Genomic DNA, 26192 nt, shown 5'->3' with positions numbered 1-26192 from the left:
ATGAACTGGGTACCTCAGTTGGAAATGCAGAAATACCTGCCTTCTGTGTTGGTCTTGCTGGGAGCTGCAGACCAGAGCTGTTTCTATTCGGCCATCTTGGCTCCTCCCTGGATGTCACAAATATTGTTCTTAATCAAAACTGTGACTTTTGAATGATTTAGGTTTTACCAAGGCTGTTTTCTCTTTTATGAAAAAATTCTTCTATTACAATTGATGACAATTGATAACTAGATTTGATGAGGGAAAGTGCCTAGTGTCTACCAGGTGATTGGTGTCTAATTTTTTAAAAATTAAAGATCATTATAATTCATCATACATTAATTTCTTAATGCTGAGAAGACAGCTAATGAGGCATATATAAAAAATTACAGTGTGTCATTTTATGATTTAACAGTGCGGAGAGGGTTGGTTACATTATTTCAGCTGATATTACCTATTTTGATAGTCTTTATAATAATTGTGAATTTTAGTCCCTGCATTAAAAATACCAATCTATTTGAGATTTCACTTGCTACACATCAATAAGGCTAAGCTAGTAGTCACTTGCAAAAAAAGCCTCATATTTCTTGTTTAATAGCTATAGTTCAGTGTCTTGAAAAGAATGTTTAATCATACTATTTCTTATCATGGAATTTTAGCAATAAAACATGGGGGCTGAGGTGCTTTATATCAGGCCATCAGTTCAAATATGAATTGTCTAATATGCACCTATCTTTTTTTCTTGTTTTTAACAGACTTGTGGAAGAAAGCAAACTGATCCCACTCATTTTTGAAGTAACTCTGGTAAGAACGGAAATGTGCATTTGAAATTCAAATGAAATTTTGAAATTGTAAAGATTTTAACCATGTTGTAGGACTGTGTTGCTAACCCTGCCTCTGCCCTGAAGGATTGTATGTCCATCATCATCACACTTAACCTCCTTGGACTTCAGCTTTCTTATCTGTAAAGGAATGTCAAGCTCTGAAATTAATGTAGGACTACTGGCTAATGACTGCCTTCTTTCCACAAATCTTTTAAATTTTAGCTCTGTTGTATTACACAATATATATTTTCTAACATAGATTACTTTATCTGAGGTTGGTTTGTATAGAGAGGGAAGAATGATTATTGCTACACTTCAGTATGAATTTTCTGGTGCTGAGTATGAAGCCCTCTGACTTTGCAGTTACCGGGTACCAGATCAGCAGTTTTATGCCTGTGGTCAGAAAGTTGTCTTCTTCAGAACCTAGAATAGCTTAGCTTCCATACACCATTTTTCTGTTCACAGAATACAGTTTAATTTAAAACCATCTGTTAAAGAAAATCTTTCCTCTGTGTTTCCTGTGTGTAGAGAATAAAATGGGATGCAGGGTCAACTTTCTTTGTCTCTGATAAATCCCTAATTATACCAAATACAGATCTATGAATTAGGCTGAAAATTGAGTTGGTGCTTGCAAGCAAGTGCCCATTGCCAAAGAAAGGTTCTCTTGTGCCTGGGTATGTTATTCTCTTTTCCTAAGTACTTTACCTCCGTAGCTCAGTAACAGCACAAGGCACGACAGAGGGGGCACTTCCCCAGCCAGATCAGCCTAACTTACCTTGGTCATCAATAGGGGAGCATTAGTTGTGATAGTCTGATAACCCTACACATGGGAAATCAACTTTCCTTAATCATCTTAAAATATTATTCTATAAATCCTTTGTGTGCTGTCATGTCCATATGGTGAAAACTTTATTTTTCTTAGCTGCAGATTTTCAGGAGAGCTGAGTGGATTTGCTGAGTTATTTGCATTGCATGGGGAGTAGAGATGGGAATGGGTACTATTCCCAAAGCATGTTCAGGTGACAAGATGACAGCTGCCTTGATGAGTGGAACATGTAAGGTTAGAGCCTGGACTGAGTTGCTTAGAATTGTAAAAAGGGATTTTAGAGAAAGGATAGAGAAGAGGCAGATGAAGAAATGATCAAGAGCTCTCTAATGGAGATGTTAAAGTTTCACCAGTGATATGGATATGTGTATCTTTCCATCTTCAGTCAGATACACATTATTTGCCAATTTGTTATGGAGTTGAATTTGTTTTGGAGGACAGTGGTCTAGCAAACTGTTGAGTTTGGCCACATGGTTGGGTATGGGGCAAGAGCCAAAGCTGTCCAAACTCAGCCACATTTGAATGCATTTGGAAAGAGACTCATTTTATAGACATCCTAGAGCTAGAATGGGCCTTAGTGGGTCTACATGATTCATCCTTTTGCTGTGGCAAGGAGGGCTTCTAACCCGTTAGATGAATATAACTCCTTTTGTGGCTGACAGAAAGTTCTTACCTTATCTTTCGGCAATCATCTCAAGGTCTAAAATCTCAACATAAAAAATTCCTTTTGGTAGGTTACCAGAACACCTTCATACTTGATTAATCTCTGTATACTGAGCACCCAACAAATGTTTTGTATTTTACAAACCATTTTAAAATAATTGATTATGCCACAATTTGAACCCTTGTCATTGTGGTATAGCTGTCATAGGGAATGGGTAGAAGGTGACATCTACCCTCCAGATCACCATTTTAGCCAGTCCTGAGCCCTGTGGCCTTGCAGGCATGTCAGGGATGGTGCTCTTTCTCTAACCGGAACAGTTCCATGCTCAGATTTCTTATAGGACATTATCTGAAAAAGAGATCTTGCTGCTAAAAAGTAAAGAAGAAAAGTGTTGGAAATCACTGCTTTATGAGGCAGGAGTTTGATGTCCTTGAAGAACATTGTTAAATTCCTATTCTACTTTTGTCTTTTTTGAGTTGAATAATCTCAACTTTTTTCTGTGTAGAAATACATTTTTCAATCGATGAAATATCTTTGTAGCAGTTATCCTGTGAACTATTACTTGTCCTTTTAAAATTGTTGTCACCAAGCTAGATATAATACAGTGTTTTGTTGATTCTATGATGCACATTTTTTTTTCAGATTTTAACATTTCTGAAACTGAGATATACTTTCCAAATCAATGGTGTTTTACAATTGCTTTCAGCCAGTTGACCTGGTTGTCATTGCCTTAACCAATTTATTTCAGTTTCATTTTTCTTTTTATAAATGCCTAAAAGTGATATATTATAAAAATCTATGTCTGAATAAGTCTAAAAGAGCTCTTTCAATAAAAAGAAGATAAAAATTCTAAGTAATAAGAAACCGTGTCATAGTTTAATTGGCAGCATTTTTCTTTCTTAGTGCTTGATAAAATAATGGTGCATCTTAGAGCTGATAGATTTCAGGTTTCAAGGAAGCAGTATATATTTCAATTTGGTTTGGTTTCTAAGTTTGAGGGCCTTGGTGGTGTCTAGCATATATATGGCAGCTTCTTTGCAGTGATTTGATCAGAACAAGGCATAATGAGAAGATTGTGTGGGGCCCTGCATGCTCGGCTGCTACTTATGCCTTCTGGCTACCCATTAAGAAAACAGCAAAACAGCATTTGATTCATTTAGCTGGTAGTCTACTGTGACCTCCTGATGACTTTTTTCTTTACTTTTAGCCCATCCCTGTTTTCCAGCTTCTGTCTGATGTACTTAAAACCTGCTTATGAGCTTTGTAACTTCCTTCTTCCTTTCTAGAGTTTCTTCTATGATGTGCTTCTCTCCTAGATGTCTTCCATTAAGAAAGTGAGCCTGTCTTTTCTGATGGGCAGGAATTGCAGGCAGCTTCTCTGTTTTTTTCCTGTAGTTATGCAGGCAAATGAAGTGGAGGGACTACAATTCTGAATTTGAGATCTTATCTATATAAAATAGTGAAGTGGAAATCTTAGGAAGAACAGACATTTCTGGAGTTGTATGGCAAACCACGAGCCCCAAGTATGGATTCAAACTGGTTAAATAAAAAAACAATTGAAATTAATTTTTATTATTTTGGAGAAAAAATAAAAATTATCTCCAGCTGTCACTACCTACTGAGGAGGCACAGTGCTACTTCCTATCTGGAGGACTAATGGGTAGGCCCTCTAAGTTCACGTTGCAGGGAGAGAGTGATGTATACACACATGATCAGGTATGAGCATTATAGGAGCTGTTACGAAGGTAGGTATGGAAAGCTGTGGACCCCGGGGAAGGGAGTGACCAACTCTGGGAAAAGTAGGGGAGTCTCACAGAAGGAGTAACCTTTGAACAGGGCTTTGGGGGAAGAGGAGGAGGTATTTTGAGGGAAGGAGGAGGGAGTTCAGCTTGGGGAAGGGGAAGGCTAGGTCAGTGTACTCAATGCTGAGTATACTTGGCTCTAGTATCCTCGTGGGATTGATTCTAGAAACCACCCTCATACTAAAATCTACAGATCCTCAAGTCCTTTGCACATCCTTCTGTATACTTTAAATCATCTCTGGATTTCCTATAATACCTAATGCAATGTAAATGCTGTGGAAATAGTTGTTACACTGTATTTTAAAATGTGTGTTACTTTTTCTTGTATTGTTATTTTTATTTTTTTTTCTGAATATTTTTGATCTGTGGTTGGTCAGATGCACAGATGTGGAACCCATGGATAGGCAGGGCTGACTGTCCTTAGATGTGCCCAAGTACAGGGAGCATGGACCATGGAGAAATGGTAGGAAATGAGGGTAAAGGGTAGTTTGGGATGAAATCCTATAGGGCTTTATACTGTGGTTATTTCTTATTTGTTTGGCTTTGCAAATAATTTATGCTCTTTAAAATCAGACAGTATCCTCTACTTGAAAAAAAAAAAGTCTAGAACCCCTGTGCTTTAGGAGGCATGTGCAATGAGGAGGCAGGCTGATTGGCTACAGGTTTGGGACTCAGCAAGAGTCAGGCTTGGGTCATGGGCATGTACTGGAAGCTTGAGTGTCCATGATCCTTCAGTCACTAGAAGATTGAAAGGGTGGAAACTCGATTCTGGGAGTTTCTGCAAGTTTTCACCAATGAGGTTTTTGAGATCAGTCAAAGGGACTGTGGGGCTGGCAACATAAGATACAGAACACGTCTCAGATGTTCGATCCGCTGTCCCAGGAGTTCTAACATCACATTCAGGGCAGAGAGTGGGCAGAATGTTTTTAATCCTGAGCTCTAGCTTCAAGTTTCCTGGTATTTGGCAGGCCAAACAGTGGAGAAAGCCAGGTAGCTGATGGCTTACAAAAAATTACTGTTGTGGGAGCTGGGTGCTGTTCCCCAAGCAGAGCCCCCTGGGTGAGACCTCTGCATTTTCATTGGCAGCACAAGGCAGCTGTGATGGACAGGGAGTGGAGCTCAGGCAGCATACACTGGATTAAGCTGAATGCATTTGTATTATAGTACGTACAGTCTTCATGGTGTACCGCACTAAGGCAGTCTGCACTTGTTTAATAAATGCAGGTTCCTGAAAAATGTGAGCCATCAGAAGAGTCCATTGTCTTGGCTTTTGAGTGCAGAATTGCTGGATGCACAGGATGGAGGACTTATTTTTTCTCTCTACTTTTTCAAAAGAGTATAAGTTGCTTTTAAATGTGCCTTAAGTGTAAATTGGGATGTATCAGCCTTTGGAGTTTGCTATAACTCTAATCTTTCTTCATTTTATTTCCGTGGTTTATGTTTTGGCCTACTTCAGTAAATCATTTTAATGCCAAGTAATATAGGTAACCTCTGTTTTATTGGAAAAAATATTCATGGCAGATTTTCCAATATGTGCCAAAATATTGCTGTCATGATATTTTATGTGTCTATTCCAAAATAAACAATTAAAGAGCAATTTCAGTGGCAAATGTTAACAATAAAAATTGGATTAGCAATACACTAGTTTGACAATTACATTGTTTTAACAATTCTCAAGGATAGCAGTTGAAGCAAGCTTCAGTAAATCTTTCAAGTCAACTGTATTTTTAGAAAAGAGTCTCTTTATGGACCCTTGAGGCCTAAAGTATTTAATCACTGAGACACCAATGTCGTATAGACAGACAGTCACATTACATTTAAGGAATGTTTTCAATCCTGTGCATCCATCAGGCTTATAAAATTTGCTCCACTCTACTTGTAACTCAACAAATATGTATTGGTTCTTAGAGTACGTTAAAAAGAGAAGTTCCTTATTTTAAGAATCTACATGCTTATGTTAAATATACCATGAACAAAATTTTGCTATGCACATGGGTGAAAATTTCTATAATAAAATATAAAATAAGATTTAAAAAATGTATATATTGGCTGGGCAAAGTGTAATTCCAGCACTTTGGGAGGCTGAGGCAGGTGGGTCACTTGAGGTCAAGAGTTCAAGACCAGTCTGGCCGACAGGCAAAACCCCATCTCTACAAAAAATAAAAAGAAATTAGCCAAGCGTGGTGGTGTGTGCCTGTAATCCCAACTACTGGGGAGGCTGAGGCAGAGAATTGCTTGAACCCAGGGGGCAGAGGTTGCAGTGAGCTGAGATCACGCCACTGCATTCCAGCCTGGGTGACAGAGCAAGACTCTGTTTCCAAAAAAAAAAAATAAAATTATTTGAATTGTATTGTCTTTACTTTTTTTTTTTCTTTTTGAGATGAGGTCTCACTCTGTCACCCAGGCAGGAATGCAGTGGCACGATGATAGCTTATTGCAGCCTCAAACTCCTGGGCTCAAGTGATCCTCCTGCCTCAGCTTCCCAAGTAGCTGGGTCTGCAGGGGTGTGCCACTGTGCCTGGCTAATTTTTTCGTAGTGTTTGTAGTGATGGGGTCTTGCTATGTTCACCAGGCTGGTCTAAAATTCCTGACCTCAAGCTGACTTCCCACCTTGGCCTCCCAGAGTGTTGGGATTACAGATGTAAGCCACTGCACCTGGACAGAGAACAAGATATGATTAAAATTGCAAAATGCTTGACTTAGGAAGATACTTTTAAATTTATACAGTTAACACCTGTTGAATGCAGGCGATAAATCTACATCTATACCCATTCAGGGCTTTTACCGATTGAAGAATGGAGCCATATAACAATTTTTTGTTGTATACAAAGACGACTTTATACACTGCTAACATATACCACCATTAAAGTACATGTAAGGTGTTTCTTTTGGGAATGAAAATGGATTTGTATAAATCCCTTCTTGGTGGCTTATGTCATAAATACATGTTTGCAAAATAACTTTCTTGGGCTGGGGTACAATCTATTGATACTGGATTGAATGAAGTGAAGTTGCTCATATGACAACTGAACAATAACTTTATTCTGATCAGCTCCACGTTACCTGAATAAATGGGCTGAACTAAGTACAATAAACATATTAGTAAATGTGGGTTAAATAAAGCATAACTAATTTCTGCATAATCAGCCAAATAAAGAGAAATTTTATTGAGTTAAAAACCATATATTGTACCCAATGAAAAAAAAAAGCTAAAATAGAGCTTAGTATATCTGTGGCCAGGTACAGGTTACATATTAAGAATGTGTTACATGTAACTTCTCCCAAGCCAGTAGCATCTTGAGTTTTATCATCATTCTTGTTACTAGTTCTGCTCTACGTTCTGCTCACTTTGAGGAAATAGTACATACACATTCTTCCTTCTGTCTAAAGGACAGTCTAGTTAAAAAACACAGGAGAGAAGTAGCTAAGTGATAAGATGTCGAACAGTGTACTTCCCAAGATTAGAAGCTTTTATAGTTTTTGTTTTTACTTCTAATTGATTCAGGAACTAGAAAATGAAATAGTAGGAAGGGCCAGTGTTCTTCAGTGTGATGAATTCACAAAAGGCAGTGGATGTGGCTGCCCTGAATTCTGGCCGTGGCAAGTGATACCACTGAACTTCTTCCCTAACTCTGGATAACCTAACTGTCAGTTACATTGGCCAACTTTGGTTTCAGGCTTGTGTTAAAAAATGAAAGGCTTACTGTGATCAGGCATTGCTCCATCACACTACTCCCAAAACATTTGTATTTGGAGTTCTTTGATAGATGGAACAAAGTAAAATGACTGATTGTAAATGCAAAGAATTACTGGAAAAGCCTACTGTGAAATCAGTGATTACTCATTCTCAATATGAAACTAATGAATGTTACTTTTTCTCGAAATTACTCAGTAACACAGGACCCTATAAAGTTTATTCATGAACAGAAACAACTGAGATTACCCACTTTTTGAGAAAGTAGAAATGTCAGCAAAGAGTTACTAGTTTTGATTAAATAAAGCAGCAAACATTTATTAGCATTTGCTTTTGATGCTCTTTGCATTTGTTTTTTTGGATGAGCAAGAAAAAGAAGAATTTATGTGCTTACCCAGAGCTGCAAAGGATTTTCAGACTGAGCCAGGAAATCTGATGTACTAAATCAGTTTACAGATTTATGGGAAAAATAGAGCTTTTAAAATAGTTCTACCAGGTGAAATTGCATTTTGGATTTATTAGAGATACCAAATTGGAAAAAAGACTGATACAAAGTCAGTAGGGGCAAGTTATTACATAGAAATTTTAGGTTTATCTTTGTTTTGTAGCAAAAACAATACACACTTGTAAAGGGTTTAAACAACACAGAAATGTCTTAACATAGCATGTGGTGGTCTCTCATAATTTCATGACTTATAGCTAGCAGATGTTCTCCTCATTATTTTTCATGCATGTGTTGTATGTCTTTTGTCAAAAATGGGACCGTATTGAATATTAGTTTGTATCTGTCTTTATAATGTCCATAGCAGCAGTGGTAGAGTGTGCATGTTCATAAGTGTGCATGCAGGCATGCCTATGCCCATGTGTATGCCCATGGGTATTTTTTATTCTATTTAATGACCATGTAATATTTATTGTATTTAGTATAATTTGTTTAGCCAGTCTCCATTGATGGATGTTCAAATTTCTCCCCAACTTTATAATATGTGGAAAAAATGAACAGGATATCTTTGTCATACCTTTGTCTACCTATGTGAGTTTCTATAGGATAAATTCTTGCAAGTTGAATTGTTACACTGAAGTATACACGTCCTTTATATTTTAATGTTACACTTCAAAGGGTGATACCTTTATAGCAGTGGTATACAGTAACACCTGCTTTGCTACACCCTTAGCACAATTGAATATTGTCAGTCTTTTAAATTGTCAATTGTTTGTATTTTGACTTGTTTACTTTTCATTATGAGAGTCAAATTTATCATTGTTTTTGCTCAAAGCTTATGTGTTTCCTAGCATGCTTAGGAAGGACTTCTCCTTCAAAAGGTTATAAAATATTCTTCTTTTATACATTTGTGGCTTCATAATTAAGTTGCAAATCTTTGCTCCAAAATAATTTTGTTGTAAGGAATGAATACAAATACACCTTATCCCTTCCCCTACATCTCCTTTTCACTATCATCAAGCTAATGTTGCAACAGTGTTTATTGATTTAATCCATCACTATGGTGGCTTGAGACCCCTCTCTTTCACCATATACAAAAATTAACTCAAAATGGATTAAAGACTTAAATGTAAGACCTCAAAATGTAAAACTACCAGAAGAAAACCTAAGAGAAATGCTTCAGGACATTGATCTAGGCAAAGATTTTATGAGTACAACTACAAAAGCAAAAGTAGACAAATGGGACTATATGTATCAAATTAAAAAAGCTTCTGCACAGCAAAAGAAACAATAAACAGGACGAAGAGACAACCTGTAAAATGGGAGAAAATATTTGCAAACTATTCATCCAACAAGGGACTAATGTCCAGAATGTACAAGGAACTCAATTTAACAGCAAGAAAACAAATAATCCAGTTAAAAAATGGGCAAAGGCTCTGAATAGACATTTCTCAAAAGAAGATATACAGATGGCCAAGTTTATGAAAAGTGCTCCACATCACTGATCACTGGCGAAATGCAAATCAAAACCGTGATGAGAATCTTACTTCTATTAGAATGGCTATTATCAAAATGACAAAAAATAACAAGTGCTGACAAGGATACAGAGAAAAGGGAACTCTTATACACTGTTAATGGGGATACAAATTAGTACAGCCATTATAGAAAATGGTATGAAGATTTCTTTAAGAACTAAAAATAGAACTACTATATGATCCAGGAATCCCACTTCTGGGATTTATCCAAAGGAAAAGAAATCAGTATATTGAAGGGATACCTGCATTCCTTTGTTTATTGCAACCCCATTCACAATAGCCAAGATATGCAGTCAACCTAAATAGATAAATGGATAAAGCAAATGTGGCATGTATATGCAATGGATTACTATTCAGCTATAAAAAGAATGAAATCTTGTCATTTGCCTTTGGTTTTATTGCTTTCTTTTTTTTAATTTTCGATTTCATTAATTTTAACTCTTCGTTTTGTCCTTTTGTTTCCTTTGGGTTTCATTTTTTGCTCTTATTCTGACTTTTCCTTTTAATGTAGAAGCTTAGTTGATTGGCTTGAGACTTCTCTGTTTTTTCAAATATAAACATTTAGTGCTAAAATGTCCCCCTAAGCACTGCCTTAGTTTCGTCTCACAAATTTTGATGTGTTGTCTCTTTAGTTTCACTTAGTTCAACATAATTTCAAATTTTCCTTGTGATTTTATCTTTGGTTCATGAATTATTTAGAAGTGTTACTTAGTTTCCCAGTATTTGGGGGACTGTCAGATATATTTTTTTATTGATTTTAATTACACTGTAGTTAGAGAACATAGTTTGCATTATTTGCATCTTATACAATTTCTTCAGACTTGTTTTATGGTTGAGTATATGGTCTATTTTCATAAATATTCCTTTTATATATGTAAAGAATGTGTATTTTGCTGCCGTTGGAATGTTCTATGAATGTCAATTAGATAAATAGGTTGTCATTGTTGTTCAAGTCATCTTTATCTTTACCTGGTTTTCTGTCTACTTTTCTGTCACTCATTGAGAGAGGGGTGACAGGGTCTACAGAGTCTCGTATTGTAAGTGTGGTTTTGACTATTTCCCCTTTTGGATCAGTTTTGTTTTCTGTTTTGAAGCTCTGTTATTCCATGTAAAAATTAAATTTAGGATTTTATGTCATCTTGATGAATCGACCTCTTTATCATTATGAGATGACCCTTTTTATCCCTGGGTAGTACTCCTTGTCCTGAAATTTATTTTATGTGATATTAATATCACCACTGCAGCTTTTTTTGGTTAGTATGAGACATATTCTTTTCCATTCCTTAACTCTTAACCTATTTATGCCTTTTTATTCAAAATTGTTTTCTTGAAGATAGATGTAGTTGGGCCTTGCCTTTTTTTCAATCTAATAATATTAATCTTTTAAAGGGGTTTAGAACATTATTATTTAATACAATTTTTGATATTATTATATTTAAATCTTACTACTAGTTTTCTATTGTACCTTCTGTTGTTTTTCTTTTTGTCTTTTTCTGCTTTCTTTTGGCTCAGTTAAGTATTTTTTTTAATGGTTGGTATAGTTTATGATATATGTGCACCTTTAATGTATCAAGTCTACTTAGTGTCATATAAGTAATTATGTTGATGTAATAGTCACCTCCAAATAGACTACTGGACAAAGTAGCTGAGAGATCATTGAACATAAAGGATCACAGATCACATTTTAACAGCTCACATCACATGATTTATTAAATCAATTAAGTATGCACAGTGAGAAGCAAGGGGTAGGGCAAGTGAGCACATTTTATGTATGGTGCAAACAGGGTGAAGTACATGTTGGATACATCCTGGGGAATAATGTGTTTATATTTATCCCCTCTCTGCTGCATCAGCCTTCTTCAGAGCTGAAATTTGAGAAAGTCAGTCCACGGGTAGAAGGTATCCTGGGTCCAAAACACATATTTACTGTATAAGACAGGCACAGAGACATGTAGAGTTGGCCCTGGCTGTAGCTTGACAGTGAACTTGCTGAACATCCATGAATTTTATTGGTGTTTCTTAGGCAAAGAACACACAGGGCCTGAATAGATGTCATCAATAAGCATCTTCATTAAAACTTCATATATGCTGCCTGTTAGGTGCTTCCTGTATGTTTGGTGTATTATGAATATGTAGGGCCCAGATATTTCATGTATGTTTAATGACTCATGAATGTTATGTATCTTTTGGTCCTTTCATTCATTTCTAATTCTGTTTAACACACATGTGCTCTATATGTGTCACATAAGCTTCCTACATTCTGTTTTTTCATCTATATCAGAACTACATATTCTCAAATAATACAGGAATGTACTTTATGCCACTTCATGTCTTACATAAGAAACTCACATCAGTATACTTTTATTTTTAGTGACTTCCAATTACATGTATCATAAAGTCCCACTCTTGCAACACCCTCCATGATCTGGCCATGGTTGCCTCTCTCGCCTCGTGTCATCTCGCTCTTTCCCTTCCTGATTATGCTTTTACCACATTGACCTCTTAGTTTACTAAATAGGCTATGCAGAGGCCTACTTTTTTCCTACCTGAGGACCTTTGCTTTTACTATTACCTCTCCTCAGCATGTTTTTCTCCTGTCTCTTTACATAGCTGTTTCTGAACCTTCCATTTTCATAGAGGCCTTTCTTCTCTATTTCATCTAAAGTAGTCCCATGGGAATAAATGGCTGTGGCTGTCTCTTTAGCCTCATCTATCATCTGGCACACAGTAGTCTTAGGTGGCCACTCAATATGCATCTATTGAATAGTTATGGTATAGGGAAGTATTATTTTTAATGTAGTGCTGGATTTAACAGGCACATATTAAAGGATTTTAAAGATATATTTGTAAATGAAATTGGTCTGTAGTTGTATTATCTGTTAACGCTTTCTTAAATTTTTTATTTTGAAATACTTATACTTTCACAAGAAGTTGCAGAGATAGGACAGAGAAGTCCCCTGTACTTCACCCAGCCTCTTCCAGTGGTTATATCTTATAAACTATAGTACAATATCTATACCAGAAAATCTGCATTGGTACAATGTGTATGCATATCTCAATTTGTAGATTTGTTTTATCTTTATGTTCTATGGATGCCTGAAAAAAAAAGTGTATTCTATTTCAGGCATCTATGTTTATGGATGCCTGAAAAAAAATGTGTATTCTATTATTCATTGGGGTATAGTATAAAAGTTGGTTAGATCCTGTTGCTTGATGATGCTGTTGAGTTCTTCTGTATCTTTGCCGATTTTCTTTCAGGTTATTCTGTCAACTGAGGAGAGAGGAGTGTTGGAGTCTTCAACTATAGTTGTGGAGTTATTTGTTTCTCCTGTCTTGTCTCTCTCCCAGTTTGTACTTCAGTGTTTTACACCTTTGTTGCTTGTTTCATACATATTTAGAATTGTTATGTCTTCTTGGTGAATGGAATCAAAATGATAATTTTATTATTTTATCATTATGTAGTGTTTCTTTATGTTCCTGTTAATTTCCTCCCTCTGAAGTTTATTTTTTCTGATATCAGTATAGCCAGACCTGCTTTCTTTTAATTAATGTTTGCATGATATCTCCTGTTGCATGTTCACTCTACCTTTATTATATTTTAAGTGAGTTTCTTGTATACAACATGTAGTTGGGTCATTTATTTTCTTAATCTATTCCACAAACCTGTCTTTTCAGTGTATATTTCGACCTTTTATATTTAATCTGATTTTTAATGTTTTACATATTAAGCCTGCCATTTTATTTTATTTTGTTTTTCTCTTTTGCATTTTGTTTCCTGTTTTCCTTTAGATTACGTGAACGTTTTTTAGAATTTCATTTTTATTTGTCTGTAGCGTTTTTGAGGATTTCTCTTTGTTTAGATTTGTTAGTGGTTACTGTCCTCGCTGTATCATATTAGAAATATGTAAGTTACAGTCTACTAGTTTCATCATTTTACCAGTTTAAATAAAGTATAGAAATCTTACCTGCCTTCACAGAAATTTCTTTTAAAAATTCAGCTCTGAAACTATATGATTATGGCTCATTTTTAGGAGATTATAGTCCTTGGACTGCTATTAAAAATTTTTATATAACTTTTTATTTTAGTATAGTTCTAGATTTACAGAAAGGTTGCAAAGGTAGTACAGTGAGTTCCTGTGTGCTCTTACCTAGTTTCTCCATTGTTAAGTTCTTACATTACTGTGGTATATTTGCCATGAATAAGGATTCAATACTTTATTCAGTTTTCTCTAGTTTTCTGTCTTTCTTCCTCTTTCTCTTTTCTCTTTTTTCTTTCTCCTTCCTTTCCCCTTCCCTTCCCCCTTCCAATTCTCCTTCCCTTCCTTTTTCCCTTCCTCCTTTCCTTTCCTTTCCCTTCCTCCTTTCCTTTCCCTTCCTCCTTTCCTTTCCTTTCCTTTTTCTCTTCCTTCCCTTTCCTTTCCTTTCTTCTCTTCCTTCCCTTCCCTTTCTTTCTTACAGACAGAGTCTTGCTCTGTTATCCAGGCTTTAGGTGCAGCATGATCATAACTCACTGTAATCCCAAATTCCTGAGCTCAAGTGATCCTATTACCTCAGCCTCTTTAGTGGCTGGGATTATAGGCACACACCACCATGCCTGGCTAATTTTATTTTACTTTTTGTAGAGACAGGGTCTCACTATGTTGCCCAGGCTGGTATTGAACTCCTGGCCTCAAGAGATCCTCCTGCCTTGGCCTCCCAAAGTGCTAGGATTGTAGATATAAGCCACCATGTCCAGCCCAGATTTCACTAATTTTCTATAGTATTTTGTTTTGTATTCCAAGACCCATCCAGAACACCACGTTATACTTAGTCATCATATTGCCTTAATCTCTTCTGATATGTGGTAGCTCCTCAGACTTTCCTTCTTTTGGATGACCTTAGTGGGTTTGAGTTGCACTGGTGTTATGAAGAATGTCTCTTAATTCAAGTGTGTTCTTTTTTATTATTTTTTTGTCATGATAAGATAAGCATTATGGGTTTGGGGGAGGAAAACCACAGAGGCGAGGTATCGTTCTTATCACATCATATCAAGGATATATACAGTTAGTATGGCCTGTCATTGTTAACCTTGATTCTGTGGCTGAGGTTTTTCAGATTTCTCTACTGTAAAATTAGTCCCCTGTTTCCCTCTCACCCTCCAACCTACAATTTTTCTACTTTACTCTTTGAAAGCAAGTTTCTAAGTACTTCTGACACTCAAAGAATAGGAAATGAAGCTCTATCTCCTTGGGGGCAAAGTACCTACATAAATTATTTCGAATTTTTCCATAAGGGAGATGTGTCTTCCCTCTCCCATTTATTCTCTGACAATTTTTAAAATTTCTTCCCTATTGTTGTGTCTTAAAGTGATTTTTCTTATTTTGGAAATTTGTGTTTTTTTCTAGAATACTATCACTTTGTTATGTATTAGAGTAGGATTATATAAAAATATTTTTAATGTCGTTATTTACCCTGTCTTCTTCCTAATTTGATAATTTGTGACTTCACCCACTTTGTTTATGTTAAGATAGCTTGGTGTTTTATTTAACTTAATGGATTTTTTCTCCTAAAGAACTAGCTCTTGAATATTTATCAGTTCTACTGATTTTACTCTATTATATTGTTTTATAAAACATCTTATTTGTTTTTTAAATAAGGGTTTTGTTCTTTTCCTGATCTCTTGATTCAAGTGCTTATCCCTTTATCAATTTTTCTTGTGTAAAATAGGCATCTGTTTTTGTCTTCTCAACTAGAGCTACCTCTATTTCCTTGGGAGTGTGCTAGGGAGAGAAGCAAGTGGGAAGTGTTAATGGAAGTTTTCTGTGTGACTTGTGGCAATCATTGCTAAATTCAGTCAGCTGGTTCATTGCCAGTTCTGGGGTTAGAGAAAAGAATGAGCACAGGACTTGGCTTTGGTGAGCTCACGGTTTACTGTGGAGGCAGATGTAAATCCACAGTTATAATCCAGTATAGTGTAAGTTATTGGAGAGACACGGTGGTGCCACCTCTCTGATGTGGAGTGATTAGAACCCCCATTCAGGAGAGAGGGGACACTCTGTTGAGCATGAAGTGTTGCAATTTGCAGAATGGACAGTGTTGTTCACAAGCTGCAGTGCATACTTGCCATGTTGCTTTCCCCCAAGTATGTATGCATCTGTCCTTTCTTTGCTTGGAAAACTCTTTCTGCCCTCCTGTCAGAGTGAACTCCCATTGGTTCCTCTTCTCCAAGACTCTCCTGACCAGGTCAGAGTTCTTTGCCACAGGTGCAACCCATACTTCTTTAGAGCAGTTGTCACAGTTTGCAGTTGTACATTTGTTTTGTGTCATTAGTTGATTAAAGCCCACCAGTAGATTACTGACTTCATACAGCAGGAACTATGTCATGTTTAGTCACCACCTGCGCACAGATCACTGACTGTCAATATTAGACACTCAGTAAGTACCTGCATGAGGGAGTGAGTAGGTAAGGAGGAGTGGTGGTGGATAGGTGGATGGAATGTAGACTGGGTCCAGACTGTGACAAGCTTTTAGTCTGTGCTAAGGAGTTAGGACTTTATCTCATGTCCTCTGATGAGCCTTGGAAAGCTATTAAAGAAGGATTTGGTCATTAGATTTGCATTTAGAAAGATCCACCTAAGAGTCATATGTGTGAGGTACACATTTTGGAACATAAAAGTAAAGCAATGTTAGTGGATAATGCTTGTTTTTGTAGATATTAAGCAATATTCAGTAACTAATATTTTTTAGTTTTGTAGATATTAAGCTATTATTCAGTAACTTTCTCATTTTGAAAATGCCTTTTCTGCCAGGCACGGTGGCTCACGCCTGTAATCCCAGCATTTTGGGAGGCCAAGGCAGGCAGATAACTTGAGGCCGGGAGTTCGAGACCAGCCTGGCCAGCATGGTGAAACCCTGTCTCTACTAAAAATACAAAAATTAGCTGGGCATGGTGGCATGCGCCTGTAACCCCAGCTATTCAGGAGGCTGGGGTGGGAGAATTGTTTGAACCCAGGAGGTGAAGGTTGCAGTGAGCCGAGATCGCGCCACTGAACTCTAGCCTGGGTGACAGGGCAAGACTCCGTCTCAGAAAAAAAAAAAAAGAAAAAGAAAACACCTTTTCTGAGCAGTTTTCTGTGTTTAAGTACATTCTCTCCTGTGATGTGATTTTCAAAGTTTGTACCTTTGGCAGGCAGAATACTGCTCCCACCTTCCAAGATGTCCATGCCGTAATCCCTGAAACCTGTGAGTATCTTAGGTTACATGGCAAGGGGGAATTAATGTTCCAGATAGAATTAAGGTTGATCAGGTTACCTAAACATTAGATTAGCCTCATCTTAATCAGCTGATGTAGATGTAAGATTATCCTCATCCTAATCAGCTGACCTAAACATTAATTATCCTCATCCTAATCAGCTGACCTAAACATTAGCTCATCCTCATCCTAAACAGCTGACCTAAATATTAATTATCCTCATCCTAATCAGCTGACCTAAACATTAGATTATCCTCATCCCACGGCCCAATGCAGTCACAAGGCTTCTTCAGATGTGGAAGAAGGAGGTAGAAAAAAGAAGTGTCAGAGTGACATGATGCACTGTGAGAAAGACTCAAGTGGCCATTGGCTAGCTTTGATGTTGGAAGGGTGCCACAGGCAAAGGAATGCAGGCTACCTCTAGAAACTAGAAAAGGCAAGAAAACAGATTTTCCCCTGGAGCCTCCAGAAAGGAGTGCAGCCCAGTGGGCACCTTGATTTCTGTTCCAGTGAACTGTCTCAGACCTCTGACGTCTAGAACTGTAAGATAGTCAATTTATGTTGTTTTAAGCCACAACGTCTGTGATAATTTGTTACAGCAATAATACACTTACATAATACCACTTACTGTTCTTTTTATAGTAAGCCTACCATGTAAGTAATCATGAAAAACAATATACAGCAGTCTTTGTAGAAGCAGCGACTGAGATTAAATGTGAACTCTTGTGTGTGTGTGGGGGGGTGTATATGTAGGGGGTGGATGTGTATTCTCTGGGCCATAAAAATAGCCACATATATTTGATGATGTTTCTTAGATTAGAATTTATGATATTTTTTTCTAATGCTGTTCCCACATGATTTACGTGTGAAGAATTCCTGCTGTGCCATATAACTGTGGCAATTTCTAGGTTTCGTTGTAAAAATGATTGATTTTGCTCTCCATGACAGCTCCCTTTGAAATATATTACTCGCATGTTCTGGAAGATTGCTTACATATGTTTCTCTATCTGTCTGGTCTCCTGAGATGCTCTGTATCTGTTGAAACACTGGATTTTTATTTTATTTCACCAAACAATGTTTGATAGCTTTTCTTATAGCTCCAGTTGAGCTACTTTTAGACATTATTTTAGAGGGTTTAGTTTGCAAGTAAGCAGTGCTGTAAAGGTGTTTAGGTAGATGACTGGGCATGGCAGGCTGAAGCAAGGGTAGGTGTTTCCAACTCCGTCTGGTGGCTGATTGGGAGGGAGTGAGGAACTGGTCATGTGGGACCAGGACATCTCTGCTTTGATCAGTTTCGCATGTTGGGGATTCTTTTAATGTTCACTAGGTCCACTCATCCCCAAGGGGCCTTAGAACTCTTGAGGCTTATTAGCTTGAGCCCTTTGGGAACGCAGGATCTGCCAGTACTGAAAGATGTGCTTAGAAATGAGTTTTTTCCGAAAGTTATTTTTGGTTTTACTTTAGGGAAATGCGTGTTAAGAGGATTCAGTGCACCTGCTATGCTTAGGAGTTTGGTTTCGTTTTTTCGCTTTTCTCCACGTGTTGCATTGCAAATTGCAAATTGAAGTAGACTTCGCCTCCACTATGAAGGGCTGCTCCCCTCCCAAAAAATCTCTAAGTTTGTATTTTGAGAAGCATATCTCTTTTTTGTCTTCCTTAAGAATTATCCAGTGGTAAATCAGCATTCTTGGGGCAGTAATCAAAGAGAAGCGATTACCTGTGGGCAGTGCTGTCTCATTGTGCCCAGAAACCTCTTCTTCCCTGATGGGTTTTCTTATGTGGCCAGTCAGTACTCACTCTCTGTGGCCTAGGCAGTGAATCCAGAGGACAGCACAAGGTGGTCCTCTGTGGAACTCACTGTTTGTTTCACCAGGGACTTGATTCTATTGGTGCCTGGACTATCTGCCTAAAAGACTCAACCTGGGATGGGCTATGCGGGGGTGGAGAGAGAGGAATTATGTTACAGAGCAAACTTTCACTTAAGAGATAAAAGATAGCTGTAAAATTTGCCGTGTCTTGATCTGTGCAAGGCCCTGCAGGTTTTGAGCCTAAAGGGAAAAAAGCTACCAATGTATCTCCCTTGGTCCACACAGAGAAAGGAAGCTCCTTGAGCCATGTTGTTTCCTGGAGAATCCTTTGGTAGGGTCCAGCTTCGAGAGAGCAAGTAAGAGTTAGCTTTGGATGGTCTATGGTTGACACATAAGGACTTACTTTGAGATTTTTCCATTATGCTCCACCACAGAGTGGGGAGACTACCCCTCCCAGTCACCTCCGTGCTGTGTGAAAACAGGGGTCCTCACAGGACTTTACTTATGACTCCTGAGAGGGGAGCGTGCAGGAGGGGTGGCCTGTTCTCTGTCCTGACCACCAACCCCAACCCAAGGGAGCTGCAACAGAGAGACTGGGGTGGGATGGCACCTATGTCTAGAGCGTAGAAGTCAGGGATGCTACTAAATAGTGTATGGTGCACAGAGCAACCCCCAAAACAGTTATCTGGCCCATGATGTCAATAGTGCTGACATTGAGAAACCTTACACTAGAATCAGGCCCAATTTCTTCCCTTCTGTAATGATGTCTGCCATCTTTCTTGGTGACTTTCATTTTCATATGAATGGTCCATCCTGCGCTTTGGCCACTCAGTACCTCAGCTGTCTTCTAATGTTCTATTCCATCCCCCTACACACACCTCATGCACACATTCCATGGACACATCTCTGACCTTGTGATCTATCATAATTGAACTACCTTTATGACCTTGATTTCACATATCTCACTCTGAATGCCACCTCCTGTCCTTCCAGCTCACCCATGACAGTTCTCTCAGGAATTCTTTACCCTCACAGAAATGTCCAGACCATTGACCCAGCCATTATCATTATCTTCCCAGCTCTTTATGTCTTCTCTTCCCTTTCTTAGCTTGGATTCCATGATTTTGCCCATCTCAAGCCCTTGAATACACCCGAATTCCCTTGACCCCTTCCCTGTATCTTACTCATCTGCCAGAGCAACAGCTTTTATTAAGTCCAACTCCTAACTCTCCTATTCTTCACCAGCACCTGAAAAATTAAAATCTCCTGGAGAAAAATACACAATTATACCAACTGGTTTCTCTTTAAATGACTTGACTATATCTCAGCTGGAAATTCCTGCTGCTTTATGTGTATGATTCCTGCCCTCTAAAACAAATGCCCCCAATGCGCAGCTGCCTTAAGCTTTATTGAGACATGAAGTGTTCCATTCCAACACCAAACCTGTCAACATGCAGGCAAGTATACTCATACTCCCGTCTTTCTTTCTTGTCATCCCCCCGATGTAATGACTAGAATATCCCTGCTTCTATCAAAGCCAAACCAAGTCATCTACTTGTTCCTGGGCCCATTTGTTCTTGCCTTTGTAAGGTCTTCTGCTGTTGTTAATTTCTCTGACTCTCTTTTTAGATCTCGTTAGGAAATACTAGAGATACTCTTTACCCCACATCCCTCTGCAGCTATTCCTTCATTTCTCTGATCAATGTCACAGCTACATTTCTTGAAAGAATTGTCTTTGGCGCTGTCTTTTCTTTGTCTTGTTATTCCCTCAGCTACTTAGTAGGTTTTTTGGTTTCTCTTCTTTACTGAGATTGCACTTTTTAATGTCACCAATGACTATCACATTGGCAAATCCCTTAATCACCTCTCTGTTATTACTTCCTTGGCCTGAAAACAGTTCTTAATAAAATGACCACCCTCACTTGTTGAGACATTCTTCTGTGTTGGCTTCTGTGGCACTACACCCTCCAGTTTCCCTCCCACCTCCCTAGTACAACTTCTTGGTCTCCTTTGCTGACTCCTCAAGCTGCATCTGACCACGAAGATTCAGAGGACCCCAAAGCTCTGTCTTGGAACACGTTTTCTTTTTTAACTACACACTTTGCATAAGTAAATCCATCTATGCTGATAGCTTCAAATATTCTTTTATTAGTAATTCTTCGTTAGCCTTCTTTTCTAGGATTACTAGGTGCCTTTTACCCTGCTCAGTGCCCCGAGAGGCTGGCCAGCCAGCTATCTTACCTGGTCTCTGTAGCTTACTGGCTTCTAGTTGGGTTCTGCCAGAAGTTGACCGCGGCAGGATCAGTGGGCAGGAAGAGGAAGAGGTCAAGTCACTTCAGGCCCAAGGGGGTTACTGCCTGGTCTCTGGGTGCTTTACCACGCCTTGCAGGTCCTCTGAAGCTGGCCTGCACATCTGTAGAGCCCCTTCTTTAAATTATTTTCAGTTAAACCCTTTTGAGTGTGTCATCTGTTCTGATCAGTGTGCCATCTCTAATCTGAAGAAACTATCCTAAGTATTTTAAAAATATCTTAGACTTTATAGAGCCAAATCGATCTTTTGATCCTGCACTCATTGCCCTTCCTCTCACACACCAAAACTGCTTCTTCCACAGGTTTTTCCTGTCTCAGTGACATATATCTCTCCCTAGCCATATAATACAGGCTGGGATCGGCCTTTCTTCTCCTAAACATAGCTCGGTTTGTCTCCTTTTCTCCATCTCCATTACTCTCACCGTAGTCCAAGCCACCATCCTGTTTCAGCTGCGCTGCTCTGGTGCCTGACTCATCTCCCTGCTTCTCCTTTCATCTCCCCTGCTGTTTGCGTTCCATTTAGCTAGATTTGCTAGATTTGATTTTCTTACAAATGGAAATTATATATTCCTCTTCAGCTTAAAACCTGCAGTGGCTTAACATCCAATTGAAAATCCAAATCTCTAACTGGGGCTATAAAGCACCACTTCTGTCCCTTGCATCTCTCTTCCACCCCATCTCATACCATTCACCCCTTCACCTGTATTCTTCAGCCATAGTGGCCTTCTTTTATTTTATTTTATTTTTAGAGATAGAGTCTCATTCTGTCATCCAGGCTGGACTTCAGTGGTGTGATCATAGCTCACTGCTGCCTTGAACTCCTGGGCTTGAGATCCTCCCACCTCAGCCTCCTAAGTAGCTGGAACTGTAGGCACGTGCCACCATGCCCAGCTAATTAAAAAAATGTTTTCATAGAGATGGAAGTCTCACTGTGTTGCTCAGGCTGGCCTCAAACTCCTGGCCTCAAGTAATCGTCCTATCTTGGCCTCCCAAAGTGCTGAGATTATAGACATGAGCTGCCGTGCCCAGCCCATAGTGCCCTTTCTGTTTCTTGTGTGTATAAGTAAGCAACTATGCATATTTTGATTTTCTGATGGTTTGCATGAATTTAAAATTATATGTTCTATGCCAGGAAATAACATCTAAGAAATAACTTATAAAATTTACTGCCTTTAAAAATAACTCTGCTTGCCCACCTGCCTTCCTTTCCCTTTCCCTCCCCTCTCTCTCTTTTCTCTCTTTCGACACAGTCTGGCTCTGTCACCCAGGCTGGAGTGCAGTGGTGCTCCCTCAGCTCACTGCAACCTCCGCCTCCTAGGCTCAAGCCATCTTCCCACCTCAGCCCCCCTTCCCCCAACCCCGGTAGCTGGGACTACAGATACATGCCGTGATACCTGGCTAAGTTTTTTATATTTTTTGTAGAGACAGGGTTTCACTGTGTTGCCCAGGCTGGTCTGAGCTTCTGAGCTCAAGTGATCTGCCCGCCTCAGCCCCCTCAAAGTTCTGGGATTACAGAAGTGAGCCACTGTGCCCAGCCAGGCTATTTTTCTTTTTACACGAGTGGTACATTTAGATCATCATTGTATAAAAACTAAAATATAAAGAAAAGCCTGAAGAAGAAAATGGAAATTAGCTATGACTCTGTGCCCAGAGATATGCATAGTTAGCATTTATTTTAATGTATATATTTCTGTGTATCTCTCTCTCTGTAGTTACTGATGTAAATATAACTATCAACTATAGACCAGTCATCTCTTTGTGTGGTTCCAGCATCCGTGAATTTCAGTTACCATGGTTTGGTTAAATAACTCCAGTTCCCCTGAAACATGGTTCAGATTTCAGTTACAGATTTCATTGTGTTTATATGTGTGTGTGTGTGTGTGTGTGCATGCGTGTGTGTAGGGTATGTGGTGAGTAACTGTACAATGTAGAAACTTGCCTGGTAGATCTTCAATCAACAAATCACTAAAGAGATGCGCATCATGATCAGTGACCTATCACATCACTTCTTTGAAAGTCTTTCAGTGATTTGTCACTTTGCATCAGCTCTTGTTTAGACAGCAAAGTGGGTAGTTGTGTTTTCTTGTCTCTCAGTGATAAACTCACATGACCTTTTACAAAAATGGATAGTTGAGAGACTGGCCAACAAAAATAAAAGTTCAGCAAAGAAACAAAATATGATAATACTGGAAATGAAATCTGAATTAAATATAAGGGGAGTTAGGGAAGAAATAGCTGATTGTGGTAATGGTGACCTGCTGCTTTCTAGAATTCCTAGCTATGCAGCCAGAGGAACTTGGTGAAGGTGAGCTTGTTGACATTAGTGAGGAAAGTGGTTGTGACAGAAAGCATGAGGATGTCCCAGAGGAAGTGACATCAGTTTAAAAAAAAATCGACATTAAGAGAACACACACAGATATTTCACAACATTGAAAGCACAAAGGATAAAATTTTAGGAGTATGACAATTCCCCAAGGCATAGATAAGATACTCACTTTGTATCATAAGTGATATGATAAAGAGAAGGTTAACACCATTTTAACTACTCTTCATAAGTGTTTTACAGATAAATAAAATACATTAATTCTCAATGTTTCTGTTTTAAATTACAGTGTACTAAAGTGTTAGGTTTGCTATTTTTTACTTCTCTATACATTTATAACTGATAAGAGTTTTTAATGTTTTGACAACAAATTTTATTTTTATTGTTATTTTAAAAAATTTTTTTATTTCCATAGGTTATTGAGGAATGGGTGGTGTTGGTTACATGAGTAAGTTCTCAGGTGATCTGTGAGATTTTGGTGCACCCATCACCTGAGCAGTATACGCTGCACCCAATTTGTAGTCTTGTATCCCTCACCCCTTTCCCACCCTTTCTCCCTGTGGCCTTTTCCCAGTACCTTAGGCAGCCCGCCCGAGGACCCCTGTGAGGCAAGGCAGAAATGGTTTACCCAGGGGACCCAGAGAGCCCACAGGGCTTTTCCCGCTGCCTCCTCTACACCTGTATTTCACTCGGCTCTCTAAATTGACTCAGCTCTCTAAATTGACTCAGCTCCAGGTAAAAGTCAGAATCTTCTGTTATTTAGACCTTCAGGTTCCCCAGTGAGGGTGTGTGTTCAAGGGTGGATGATCCCTGCTTCCCACTTCTACAGTTTGGGCACTCACAGTATTTGGGGTGTCTCCCCGTTCCTGCAGGAGCAATCCGCTTCCTTCAGTGGGTCTGTGGGTTCTCTCGGCTTTTCTGATTTATTCCTGCAGTAGTTCTGGAACAAAAGTTCCGGATGCAAGACTCCACATGCTGTTCTGTCCATCCAACTGGGAGCTGCAGTCTATCCTGCCTGCCATCCGTCATGATCCTCCAGCATCCCTTGACAACAAATTTTAAAGATTATGGAGCAATTGTAATTTTTTATCTATTATTAGTGAGATGGCTTTGTACAGTTCAGCTGGTATGGCCATTTTAATAGTCTCACATGAACTGTGCAACGTGGGGGCTGCCTAAATAGAACAATTATCTTTATTCTTATGGCCAAATATTTACCACATAACACGTTTTACTTATACATATGTTATGAATCTGATCATACGTTATTTTAACCTTATCCAGTTAAAGAAATTTAAATATAAAAATAAATTAAAATATTTACTCATATTAACTGCCTTAGGAGACCTTCATTCCTTTGTCTAAATCCAGCTTGTCTAACCTGCGGCCCAGGACAGCTTTGAATGTGGCCCAACACAAATTTGTTAACTTTCTTAAAACATTATGAGATTTATGCATGGGCTTTTTTTTTTTTAAGCTCATCAATTATCGGTAGTGTATTTTATTTGTGGCCCAAGACAATTCTTCTTCCAGTGTGGCCCAGGGAAGCCAAAAGATTGGACATCCCGTTTAGACTCTATTCAACTTTCGTCTTTTAAAAAAATTTTGTCTGAAAAACTTTCCCTACCCTCCACTTCTTTTTTTTCCATGCAGAGATACTGGTAAAGAATTCTTTCCGCTTTTGTTTGCTGAAAAAGTTTTTATTTCACCTTCATCTTTGAAAGATATATTCACTAAGTACAATTTTTAGTTTGTTAATTTTTCTTTTAATACTTCAAAGTTGCTTTTCAGTGTCTTCTGGCTCGCACAGTTACTAATAAGTCTGCTGTCATTTTTATACTTGTTCTTTTCTATGTAATATCTTTTTTTTCCCCTTTTAAGATTTTCCTTTCTTTTCTGATTGTCAGCAATCTGATTATGATTAGTCTTGGTGTGTGGAGGGTGTGTGTGTACATATGTGTGTTTGTGAATGTTTATCCATCTGTGGTTTATTAAGCTCTTGAATCTGTGGAATTATGATTTTCTTCAAATAAAAAATTCTTCAACCATCGTTTCTTCAAAAAGCTTTTTTTCCCCTTTCCTCTTAGCCTATTTTATCCTCCAATTACATGTATGTTAGGCTGCTTGATATGATCCCATAGGACACTGAGCCTCTGTTTATTTCATTTTTCAGAGTTTTTTTTTTTTTCTTTCTGTACCTAGTTTTGGATATACTGTATTGCGAGGTCTTCAAGTTTGCTGGCCTTTTTGTCTGTTGTGTCTAATTTGTTGGTAATCCAATCTAGTGAAATTGTTATTTAAGATGTATTTGTTTTTTTGTTTGTTTGTTTGTTTGAGACAGAGTCCCTCTCTGTTGCCCAGGCTGGAGTGCAGTGGGGTGATCTTGGCTCACTGCAGCCTCTGCCTCCCAGGTTCGAACAATTCTCCTGTCTCAGCCACCCAAGTTGCTGGAACTACAGGCGTACACCACCGTGCCCGGCTATTTTTTTTTTTTTTTTTTTTTTTGTATTTTTAGTAGAGACGGGGTTTTACCATATTGGTCAGGCTGCTCTTGAACTCCTGGCCTCAGGTGATCCACCCACCTCAGCCTCCCTAAGTGCTGGGATTACAGGTGTGAGCCACTGCACCAGGCCCTTCTTTTTTATTTTTAAAACTTGCATTTGGGGGCCGGGCGCGGTGGCTCACGCCTGTAATCCCAGCACTTTGGGAGGCCAAGGCAGGCGGATCATGAGGTCAGGAGAGTGAGACCATCCT

General features: G+C 38.5%; 1 protein-coding gene across 19 annotated transcripts in view; it reads left to right on the top strand.

The window, feature by feature from the left end:
- Window positions 1-26192, top strand: part of ULK4 (unc-51 like kinase 4) — a 714793-nt gene that overhangs the window by 346152 nt on the left and 342449 nt on the right. For all 19 annotated transcript variants that reach the window (XR_010155166.1, XR_010155167.1, XM_063805611.1 and 16 more), the window contains one exon: window positions 735-783. Coding sequence is in view for 17 of the 19 variants with exons in the window: in XM_063805611.1 (XP_063661681.1) it covers window positions 735-783 (49 nt within the window). In the remaining 2 variants the exon portion in view is untranslated. The remainder of the gene's footprint in view (window positions 1-734; window positions 784-26192) is intronic.

The sequence above is a fragment of the Pan troglodytes genome, chromosome 2 (assembly GCF_028858775.2).
Source record: "Pan troglodytes isolate AG18354 chromosome 2, NHGRI_mPanTro3-v2.0_pri, whole genome shotgun sequence".
NCBI classification, from domain to species: domain Eukaryota; kingdom Metazoa; phylum Chordata; class Mammalia; order Primates; family Hominidae; genus Pan; species Pan troglodytes.
Note: the sequence above shows the minus strand (reverse complement) of the source record. Positions and strands in the feature narration are given on the sequence as shown.